This window comes from Oncorhynchus mykiss, unplaced genomic scaffold, assembly GCF_013265735.2.
Source record: "Oncorhynchus mykiss isolate Arlee unplaced genomic scaffold, USDA_OmykA_1.1 un_scaffold_280, whole genome shotgun sequence".
Lineage (NCBI taxonomy): Eukaryota > Metazoa > Chordata > Actinopteri > Salmoniformes > Salmonidae > Oncorhynchus > Oncorhynchus mykiss.
Genome location: NW_023493734.1, coordinates 22,501 through 34,845, shown reverse-complemented (window position 1 = coordinate 34,845; position 12,345 = coordinate 22,501). Strand labels below are relative to the sequence as shown.

The 12,345-nt window shown below is 48.7% G+C and overlaps 1 protein-coding gene across 1 annotated transcript in view; it reads right to left on the bottom strand.

Moving 5' to 3' along the window:
- Positions 1-12,345, bottom strand: part of LOC110505954 (WD repeat-containing and planar cell polarity effector protein fritz homolog) — a 134,036-nt gene that overhangs the window by 105,243 nt on the left and 16,448 nt on the right. The window contains exon 7 of the mRNA XM_036973643.1: positions 10,044-10,180. Coding sequence (XP_036829538.1) covers positions 10,044-10,180 — 137 coding nt within the window. The remainder of the gene's footprint in view (positions 1-10,043; positions 10,181-12,345) is intronic.

The window sequence follows — 12,345 nt, the reverse complement described above, 5'->3', positions numbered from 1 at the left end:
ATACGGCTGGTATAGAGGTCTGATACGGCTGGTATAGTGGTCTGATACGGCTGGTATCGAGGTCTCACAATACGGCTTGTATAGTGGTCTGATACGGCTGGTATAGAGTTCTCACAATACGGCTGGTATAGTGGTCTGATACGGCTGGTATAGTGGTCTCACCATACGGCTGGTATAGTGGTCTGATACGGCTGGTATAGTGGTCTGATACGGCTGGTATAGAGGTCTCACCATACGGCTGGTATAGTGGTCTGATACGGCTGGTATAGAGGTCTCACAATACGGCTGGTATAGTGGTCTGATACGGCTGGTATAGAGGTCTCACAATACGGCTGGTATAGTGGTCTGATACGGCTGGTATAGTGGTCTCACCATACGGCTGGTATAGTGGTCTGATACGGCTGGTATAGTGGTCTGATACGGCTGGTATAGAGGTCTCACCATACGGCTGGTATAGAGGTCTCACCATACGGCTGGTATAGTGGTCTGATACGGCTGGTATAGTGGTCTGATACGGCTGGTATAGAGGTCTGATACGGCTGGTATAGAGGTCTCACAATACGGCTGGTATAGAGGTCTCACCATACGGCTGGTATAGTGGTCTGATACGGCTGGTATAGTGGTCTGATACGGCTGGTATAGAGGTCTGATACGGCTGGTATAGTGGTCTCACCATACGGCTGGTATAGTGGTCTGATACGGCTGGTATAGTTGTCTGATACTGCTGGTATAGTGGTCTCACCATACGGCTGGTATAGTGGTCTGATACGGCTGGTATAGAGGTCTGATACGGCTGGTATAGTGGTCTGATACGGCTGGTATAGTGGTCTGATACGGCTGGTATAGTGGTCTGATACGGCTGGTATAGAGGTCTGATACGGCTGGTATAGTGGTCTGATACGGCTGGTATAGAGGTCTCACAATACGGCTGGTATAGTGGTCTGATACGGCTGGTATAGAGGTCTCACAATACGGCTGGTATAGTGGTCTGATACGGCTGGTATAGAGGTCTGATACGGCTGGTATAGTGTTCTGATACGGCTGGTATAGAGGTCTCACCATACGGCTGGTATAGAGGTCTCACCATACGGCTGGTATAGTGGTCTGATACGGCTGGTATAGTGGTCTGATACGGCTGGTATAGAGGTCTGATACGGCTGGTATAGTGGTCTCACCATACGGCTGGTATAGTGGTCTGATACGGCTGGTATAGAGGTCTCACAATACGGCTGGTATAGTGGTCTGATACGGCTGGTATAGTGGACTGATACGGCTGGTATAGTGGTCTGATACTGCTGGTATAGTGGTCTGATACTGCTGGTATAGAGGTCTGATACGGCTGGTATAGTGGTCTGATACGGCTGGTATAGTGGTCTGATACTGCTGGTATAGTGGTCTCACCATACGACTGGTTTAGTGGTCTGATACGGCTGGTATAGAGGTCTGATACGGCTGGTATAGTGGTCTGATACGGCTGGTATAGTGGTCTGATACAGCTGGTATAGAGGTCTGATACGGCTGGTATAGTGGTCTCACCATACGGCTGGTATAGTGGTCTGATACGGCTGGTATAGAGGTCTCACAATACGGCTGGTAAAGTGGTCTGATACGGCTGGTATAGAGGTCTCACAATACGGCTGGTATAGTGGTCTGATACGGCTGGTATAGTGGTCTCACCATACGGCTGGTATAGTGGTCTGATACGGCTGGTATAGAGGTCTCACCATACGGCTGGTATAGAGGTCTCACCATACGGCTGGTATAGTGGTCTGATACGGCTGGTATAGTGGTCTGATACGGCTGGTATAGAGGTCTGATACGGCTGGTATAGAGGTCTCACCATACGGCTGGTATAGAGGTCTCACCATACGGCTGGTATAGTGGTCTGATACGGCTGGTATAGTGGTCTGATACGGCTGGTATAGAGGTCTGATACGGCTGGTATAGTGGTCTCACCATACGGCTGGTATAGTGGTCTGATACGGCTGGTATAGTTGTCTGATACTGCTGGTATAGTGGTCTCACCATACGGCTGGTATAGTGGTCTTATACGGCTGGTATAGAGGTCTGATACGGCTGGTATAGTGGTCTGATACGGCTGGTATAGTGGTCTGATACGGCTGGTATAGTGGTCTGATACGGCTGGTATAGTGGTCTGATACGGCTGGTATAGAGGTCTGATACGGCTGGTATAGTGGTCTCACCATACGGCTGGTATAGTGGTCTGATACGGCTGGTATAGTTGTCTGATACTGCTGGTATAGTGGTCTCACCATACGGCTGGTATAGTGGTCTGATACGGCTGGTATAGAGGTCTGATACGGCTGGTATAGTGGTCTGATACGGCTGGTATAGTGGTCTGATACGGCTGGTATAGTGGTCTGATACGGCTGGTATAGAGGTCTGATACGGCTGGTATAGTGGTCTGATACGGCTGGTATAGAGGTCTCACAATACGGCTGGTATAGTGGTCTGATACGGCTGGTATAGAGGTCTCACAATACGGCTGGTATAGTGGTCTGATACGGCTGGTATAGAGGTCTGATACGGCTGGTATAGTGTTCTGATACGGCTGGTATAGAGGTCTCACCATACGGCTGGTATAGAGGTCTCACCATACGGCTGGTATAGTGGTCTGATACGGCTGGTATAGTGGTCTGATACGGCTGGTATAGAGGTCTGATACGGCTGGTATAGTGGTCTCACCATACGGCTGGTATAGTGGTCTGATACGGCTGGTATAGAGGTCTCACAATACGGCTGGTATAGTGGTCTGATACGGCTGGTATAGTGGACTGATACGGCTGGTATAGTGGTCTGATACTGCTGGTATAGTGGTCTGATACTGCTGGTATAGAGGTCTGATACGGCTGGTATAGTGGTCTGATACGGCTGGTATAGTGGTCTGATACTGCTGGTATAGTGGTCTCACCATACGACTGGTTTAGTGGTCTGATACGGCTGGTATAGAGGTCTGATACGGCTGGTATAGTGGTCTGATACGGCTGGTATAGTGGTCTGATACAGCTGGTATAGAGGTCTGATACGGCTGGTATAGTGGTCTCACCATACGGCTGGTATAGTGGTCTGATACGGCTGGTATAGAGGTCTCACAATACGGCTGGTAAAGTGGTCTGATACGGCTGGTATAGAGGTCTCACAATACGGCTGGTATAGTGGTCTGATACGGCTGGTATAGTGGTCTCACCATACGGCTGGTATAGTGGTCTGATACGGCTGGTATAGAGGTCTCACCATACGGCTGGTATAGAGGTCTCACCATACGGCTGGTATAGTGGTCTGATACGGCTGGTATAGTGGTCTGATACGGCTGGTATAGAGGTCTGATACGGCTGGTATAGAGGTCTCACCATACGGCTGGTATAGAGGTCTCACCATACGGCTGGTATAGTGGTCTGATACGGCTGGTATAGTGGTCTGATACGGCTGGTATAGAGGTCTGATACGGCTGGTATAGTGGTCTCACCATACGGCTGGTATAGTGGTCTGATACGGCTGGTATAGTTGTCTGATACTGCTGGTATAGTGGTCTCACCATACGGCTGGTATAGTGGTCTTATACGGCTGGTATAGAGGTCTGATACGGCTGGTATAGTGGTCTGATACGGCTGGTATAGTGGTCTGATACGGCTGGTATAGTGGTCTGATACGGCTGGTATAGTGGTCTGATACGGCTGGTATAGAGTTCTCACCATACGGCTGGTATAGAGGTCTGATACGGCTGGTATAGTGGTCTGATACGGCTGGTATAGTGGTCTGATACGGCTGGTATAGTGGTCTGATACGGCTGGTATAGTGGTCTGATACGGCTGGTATAGTGGTCTGATACGGCTGGTATAGAGGTCTCACCATACGGCTGGTATAGTGGTCTGATACGGCTGGTATAGTGGTCTGACACGGCTGGTATAGAGGTCTGATACGGCTGGTATAGTGGTCTGATACGGCTGGTATAGAGGTCTCACAATACGGCTGGTATAGTGGTCTGATACGGCTGGTATAGAGGTCTCACAATACGGCTGGTATAGTGGTCTGATACGGCTGGTATAGAGGTCTGATACGGCTGGTATAGAGGTCTCACCATACGGCTGGTATAGAGGTCTCACCATACGGCTGGTATAGTGGTCTGATACGGCTGGTATAGTGGTCTGATACGGCTGGTATAGAGGTCTGATACGGCTGGTATAGTGGTCTCACCATACGGCTGGTATAGTGGTCTGATACGGCTGGTATAGTGGACTGATACGGCTGGTATAGTGGTCTGATACTGCTGGTATAGTGGTCTGATACTGCTGGTATAGAGGTCTGATACGGCTGGTATAGAGGTCTGATACGGCTGGTATAGTGGTCTGATACGGCTGGTATAGTGGTCTGATACTGCTGGTATAGTGGTCTCACCATACGACTGGTTTAGTGGTCTGATACGGCTGGTATAGAGGTCTGATACGGCTGGTATAGTGGTCTGATACGGCTGGTATAGTGGTCTGATACAGCTGGAATAGAGGTCTGATACGGCTGGTATAGTGGTCTCACCATACGGCTGGTATAGTGGTCTGATACGGCTGGTATAGTTGTCTGATACTGCTGGTATAGTGGTCTGATACTGCTGGTATAGAGGTCTGATACGGCTGGTATAGTGGTCTGATACGGCTGGTATAGTGGTCTGATACTGCTGGTATAGTGGTCTCACCATACGACTGGTTTAGTGGTCTGATACGGCTGGTATAGAGGTCTGATACGGCTGGTATAGTGGTCTGATACGGCTGGTATAGTGGTCTGATACGGCTGGTATAGTGGTCTGATACGGCTGGTATAGAGGTCTCACAATACGGCTGGTATAGTGGTCTGATACGGCTGGTATAGAGGTCTCACAATACGGCTGGTATAGTGGTCTGATACGGCTGGTATAGTGGTCTCACCATACGGCTGGTATAGTGGTCTGATACGGCTGGTATAGTGGTCTGATACGGCTGGTATAGTGGTCTCACCATACGGCTGGTATAGAGGTCTCACAATACGGCTGGTATAGTGGTCTGATACGGCTGGTATAGAGGTCTCACAATACGGCTGGTATAGTGGTCTGATACGGCTGGTATAGAGGTCTCACCATACGGCTGGTATAGTGGTCTGATACGGCTGGTATAGTAGTCTGATACGGCTGGTATAGAGGTCTGATACGGCTGGTATAGTGGTCTGATACGGCTGGTATGGAGGTCTCACAATACGGCTGGTATAGTGGTCTGATACGGCTGGTATAGTGGACTGATACGGCTGGTATAGTGGTCTGATACTGCTGGTATAGTGGTCTGATACTGCTGGTATAGAGGTCTGATACGGCTGGTATAGTGGTCTGATACGGCTGGTATAGTGGTCTGATACTGCTGGTATAGTGGTCTCACCATACGACTGGTTTAGTGGTCTGATACGGCTGGTATAGAGGTCTGATACGGCTGGTATAGTGGTCTGATACGGCTGGTATAGTGGTCTGATACAGCTGGTATAGAGGTCTGATACGGCTGGTATAGTGGTCTCACCATACGGCTGGTATAGTGGTCTGATACGGCTGGTATAGAGGTCTCACAATACGGCTGGTAAAGTGGTCTGATACGGCTGGTATAGAGGTCTCACAATACGGCTGGTATAGTGGTCTGATACGGCTGGTATAGTGGTCTCACCATACGGCTGGTATAGTGGTCTGATACGGCTGGTATAGAGGTCTCACCATACGGCTGGTATAGAGGTCTCACCATACGGCTGGTATAGTGGTCTGATACGGCTGGTATAGTGGTCTGATACGGCTGGTATAGAGGTCTGATACGGCTGGTATAGAGGTCTCACCATACGGCTGGTATAGAGGTCTCACCATACGGCTGGTATAGTGGTCTGATACGGCTGGTATAGTGGTCTGATACGGCTGGTATAGAGGTCTGATACGGCTGGTATAGTGGTCTCACCATACGGCTCGTATAGTGGTCTGATACGGCTGGTATAGTTGTCTGATACTGCTGGTATAGTGGTCTCACCATACGGCTGGTATAGTGGTCTTATACGGCTGGTATAGAGGTCTGATACGGCTGGTATAGTGGTCTGATACGGCTGGTATAGTGGTCTGATACGGCTGGTATAGTGGTCTGATACGGCTGGTATAGTGGTCTGATACGGCTGGTATAGAGTTCTCACCATACGGCTGGTATAGAGGTCTGATACGGCTGGTATAGTGGTCTGATACGGCTGGTATAGTGGTCTGATACGGCTGGTATAGTGGTCTGATACGGCTGGTATAGTGGTCTGATACGGCTGGTATAGTGGTCTGATACGGCTGGTATAGAGGTCTCACCATACGGCTGGTATAGTGGTCTGATACGGCTGGTATAGTGGTCTGACACGGCTGGTATAGAGGTCTGATACGGCTGGTATAGTGGTCTGATACGGCTGGTATAGAGGTCTCACAATACGGCTGGTATAGTGGTCTGATACGGCTGGTATAGAGGTCTCACAATACGGCTGGTATAGTGGTCTGATACGGCTGGTATAGAGGTCTGATACGGCTGGTATAGAGGTCTCACCATACGGCTGGTATAGAGGTCTCACCATACGGCTGGTATAGTGGTCTGATACGGCTGGTATAGTGGTCTGATACGGCTGGTATAGAGGTCTGATACGGCTGGTATAGTGGTCTCACCATACGGCTGGTATAGTGGTCTGATACGGCTGGTATAGTGGACTGATACGGCTGGTATAGTGGTCTGATACTGCTGGTATAGTGGTCTGATACTGCTGGTATAGAGGTCTGATACGGCTGGTATAGAGGTCTGATACGGCTGGTATAGTGGTCTGATACGGCTGGTATAGTGGTCTGATACTGCTGGTATAGTGGTCTCACCATACGACTGGTTTAGTGGTCTGATACGGCTGGTATAGAGGTCTGATACGGCTGGTATAGTGGTCTGATACGGCTGGTATAGTGGTCTGATACAGCTGGAATAGAGGTCTGATACGGCTGGTATAGTGGTCTCACCATACGGCTGGTATAGTGGTCTGATACGGCTGGTATAGTTGTCTGATACTGCTGGTATAGTGGTCTGATACTGCTGGTATGGAGGTCTGATACGGCTGGTATAGTGGTCTGATACGGCTGGTATAGTGGTCTGATACTGCTGGTATAGTGGTCTCACCATACGACTGGTTTAGTGGTCTGATACGGCTGGTATAGAGGTCTGATACGGCTGGTATAGTGGTCTGATACGGCTGGTATAGTGGTCTGATACGGCTGGTATAGTGGTCTGATACGGCTGGTATAGAGGTCTCACAATACGGCTGGTATAGTGGTCTGATACGGCTGGTATAGAGGTCTCACAATACGGCTGGTATAGTGGTCTGATACGGCTGGTATAGTGGTCTCACCATACGGCTGGTATAGTGGTCTGATACGGCTGGTATAGTGGTCTGATACGGCTGGTATAGTGGTCTCACCATACGGCTGGTATAGAGGTCTCACAATACGGCTGGTATAGTGGTCTGATACGGCTGGTATAGAGGTCTCACAATACGGCTGGTATAGTGGTCTGATACGGCTGGTATAGAGGTCTCACCATACGGCTGGTATAGTGGTCTGATACGGCTGGTATAGTGGTCTGATACGGCTGGTATAGAGGTCTGATACGGCTGGTATAGTGGTCTGATACGGCTGGTATAGAGGTCTCACAATACGGCTGGTATAGTGGTCTGATACGGCTGGTATAGTGGTCTGATACGGCTGGTATAGAGGTCTGATACTGCTGGTATAGAGGTCTCACAATACGGCTGGTTTAGTGGTCTGATACGGCTGGTATAGAGGTCTCACAATACGGCTGGTATAGTGGTCTGATACGGCTGGTATAGTGGTCTGATACGGCTGGTATAGAGTTCTCACCATACGGCTGGTATAGTGGTCTGATACGGCTGGTATAGTGGTCTGATACGGCTGGTATAGTGGTCTGATACGGCTGGTATAGAGTTCTCACCATACGGCTGGTGTAGTGGTCTGATACGGCTGGTATAGTGGTCTGATACGGCTGGTATAGTGGTCTCACCATACGGCTGGTTTAGTGGTCTGATACGGCTGGTATAGAGTTCTCACCATACGGCTGGTATAGTGGTCTGATACGGCTGGTATAGTGGTCTGATACGGCTGGTATAGTGGTCTCACCATACGGCTGGTATAGAGGTCTCACCATACGGCTGGTATAGTGGTCTGATACGGCTGGTATAGAGGTCTGATACCGCTGGTATAGTGGTCTGATACGGCTGGTATAGTGGTCTCACCATACGGCTGGTATAGTGGTCTGATACGGCTGGTATAGTGGTCTGATACGGCTGGTATAGTGGTCTCACCATACGGCTGGTATAGTGGTCTGATACGGCTGGTATAGTGGTCTGATACGGCTGGTATAGTGGTCTGATACGGCTGGTATAGTGGTCTGATACGGCTGGTATAGTGGTCTGATACGGCTGGTATAGTGGTCTGATACGGCTGGTATAGTGGTCTGATACGGCTGGTATAGTGGTCTGATACGGCTGGTATAGTAGTCTCACCATACGGCTGGTATAGTGGTCTCACCATACGGCTGGTATAGTGGTCTCACCATACGGCTGGTATAGAGATCATTACAAAAATCATGGGCATTAATATGGAGTTGGTCCCCCCTTTGCTGCTATAACAGCCTCCACTCTTCTGGGAAGGCTTTCCACACTTGGGAACATTGCTGTGGGGACTTGCTTCAATTCAGCCACAAAAGCTTTAGTGAGGTTGGGGACTAATGTTGGGTAATTAGGCATTCTTTGTTCCAATTCCTCCCAAAGGTGTTCGATTGGGTTGAAGTCAGGGCTCTGAGCAGGCCAGTCAAGTTCTTCGACACCGATCTCGACAAACCATTTCTATGTGGACCTCACTTTGTGCACGGGGGCATTGTCGTGCTGAAACAGGAAAGGGCCTTCCCCAAACTGTTGCCACAAAGTTAAAAGCAGAGAATCGTCTATAATGTCATTGTATGCCGTAGCTTTAAGATTTCCCTTCTCTGGAACTAAAGGGCACGAACCATGAAAACAGCCCCAGACCATTACATCTCCTCCACCAGACTACATTGGGGAAGGTAGCGTTCTCCTGGCATCTGCCAAACTCAGATTTCCAGATGGTGAAGCGTGATTAATCACTCCAGAGATCACGTTTCCTCTGTGTGCGGCTGTTCAGCCATGGAAACCCAATTTATGAAGCTCCCAACGAACAGTTCTTGTGTTTACGTTGCTTCCAGAGGCAGTTTGGATTTTGGCCGTTTTTTGGAATTCTGTATTTTTTTCAAAAAATTCAGACAATTTCTACATGCTATGCTTCAGCACTCGCTGGGCTCGTTCTGTGAGCTTGTATGGCCTGCCACTTCACAGCTGAGCCGCTGTTGCTCCTAGACGTTCCCACTTCACAATAACAGCACTTACAGTTGACTGGGGCAGCTCTAGCAGGGCAGAAATTTGACGAAATTACTTGTTGGAAAGGTGGCATCCTATGATGGTGCCATGTTGAACGTCACGGAGCTGTTCAGTAAGGCCATTCTACTGCCAATGTTTGTCTATGGAGATTGCATGGTTGTGTGCTCGATTTCATACACCTGTCAGCAACGGGTGTGTCTGAAATAACCTAATCCACTCATTTGAAGGGGTGTCCACATACTTTTTAATATATAGTGTGTGCAGTGTGTGTATGTATAGTGTGTGTGTATATAGTGTGTGTATGTATAGTGTGTGTGTATATAGTGTGTGTTTGTATGTATAGTGTGTGTATGCAGTGTGTGTGTGCAGTGTGTGTATGTATAGTGTGTGTATATAGTGTGTGTATGTATAGTGTATGTGTATATAGTGTGTGTGTGTGTGTGTATGTATAGTATGTGTGTGCAGTGTGTGTGTACTGTGTGTGTATGTATAGTGTGTGTGTGCAGTGTGTGTGTGCAGTGTGTGTATCTATAGTGTGTGTGTGCAGTGTGTGTATACTGTGCCTTGAGTTCTGATGGGGAGAGTTTCTCCAGTCGGTGGCTGGTGTCAGGTGATCCCTGGTTCTTCCTGTTCAGATAGACTACACACACCTGGCTCTTCTCCAGGAACGACAGCAGCAGCAGCCTATCACTGAGCACCGCTGGGGATGACATCCCACACAAAGGGTAAAGGTCAAGGTCTTAGACGGTGTGGTGATCTGAACTGTTTAGATAGGCGTAAGCAGTGTTATAGTGGAGCGTCCACCTCCCTCCCTCCCTCTCTCCCTCTCTCCCTCTCTCCCTCCCTCCCTCTCTCCCTGCCCTCCCTCCCTCTCTCCCTCCCTGCCTCTCTCCCTCCCTCCCTCCCTCCCTCCCTGCCTCTCTCCCTCCCTCCCTCCCTCCCTCCCTCCCTGCCTGCCTGCCTCCCTCCCTCCCTCCCTCCCTCCCTCCCTCCCTCCCTCCCTCCCTCCCTGCCTTCCCCTCCCTCCCTCCCTCCCTCCCTCCCTCCCTCCCTCCCTCCCTCCCTGCCTTCCTCTCTCTCTCTCCCTGCCTTCCTCTCTCTCCCTCCCTCCCTCTCTCCCTCCCTCCCTCTCTCTCTCTCCCTCCCTCCCTCCCATCCTTCCTCCCAAACATTAAATAGTTAGGACAGTGTTTCCCAAACTCCCCCAAGGGGTGCATGTTCTTGCCCCTAGCACTACACAGCTGATTCAGTCCAGTAAAGCTTGATGAGGAGTTGATCATTTGAATCAACTGTGTAGTGCTAGGGGGCCAAAACAAACTGAAATGCGCGCGCCCTTGTGGTCCCCAGGGCCGAGTTTGGGAAACTCTGAGGTGGACCAAGGGGTAGGAAGTGAATTGGGACCAGCTGTGACACACTACGGTTTCACCCCGCTCTATACCTTACAGTAGAGCATCGATCCTTGTTGACATATTTCATGATGTAACTAAGCAGCCATTATGATCCTTGTTGACATATTTCATGATGTAACTAAGCAGCCATTATGATCCTTGTCCAGAACTCTCTGTTTTTTAAACTCTCACTTCATCCCAATTTCAACAAGGAGCTGTGATTGCGTCACACGGCGCAGTAGATTACACATATTTTACACCATCAAAGTATTACCGGCTGCTATTTGGCAGACAGAGGCCAAACGGCACATATACCTCACCGTTAACCCAACGCACACACACACACACACACACACACACACACGTAGTAAGCCCCCATTGCACATGATGTCAACATGTTGCTCAGAGGTTGGCGTGTGTGTTAACATATTTCTCATTCAGTCAGTCAATGGAATAGCATTAAGTGGATTTTTAAGGGGTCTGTTTACCCCTGCCCCTAATCCCCCCCAAATCAGCCACCTGGTCTCAAGTGGTCCAACCAACGCCCCCGGTCCATCCTCAATCCCAAATCCTTCATTTAGGATTTTGTTGTTTGATCGGATGAAATATAATCTAATAATCCCGTTTATAGACCCTCTAGTCAGATCAATACCAAACGGACCATTTTAACATGTTTATGAGTCATCTATAGCTGTGTCCCAAAAGGCCCCTTATTCCCTATATAGTGCACTACTTCTTGACCAGGGCCCATAGGTAATAGGGTGCCATTTTGGAAAAAGCCTATGAAAAGGCCTATGAAAAAGCCTATGGAAAAGCCTATGGAAAAGCCTATGGAAAAGCCTGTGGAAAAGCCTATGAAAAAGCCTGTGAAAAACCCTATGGAAAAGCCTATGGAAAAACCTGTGAAAAACCCTATGGAAAAGCCTATGGAAAAGCCTATGAAAAAACCTATGGAAAAGCCTATGGAAAAGCCTATGGAAAAGCCTATGGAAAAACCTATGGAAAAGCCTATGAAAAAACCTATGGAAAACCCTATGGAAAACCCTATGGAAAAGCCTATGGAAAAGCCTATGAAAAAGCCTATGAAAAAGCCTATGGAAAAGCCTATGAAAAAGCCTATGGAAAAGCCTATGGAAAAGCCTATGGAAAAGCCTATGGAAAAGCCTATGGAAAAGCCTATGGAAAAACCTATGGAAAAGCCTATGGAAAAGCCTATGGAAAAACCTATGGAAAAGCCTATGGAAAAGCCTATGGAAAAACCTATGGAAAAGCCTATGGAAAAGCCTATGGAAAAGCCTATGGAAAAGCCTATGCGTAATGTATCAGAAAGACACTTTATGCATGACTTTGTTTAGGGAGAGTTAAGGCGATCATTGATGGTGGTATTTTATAATCATGGACATGTCGGACCAGTAGCATTAACATAAATACCAGATAAAACATAAGTCTTTAATACAGGACATAGGCCTAGTGTTCC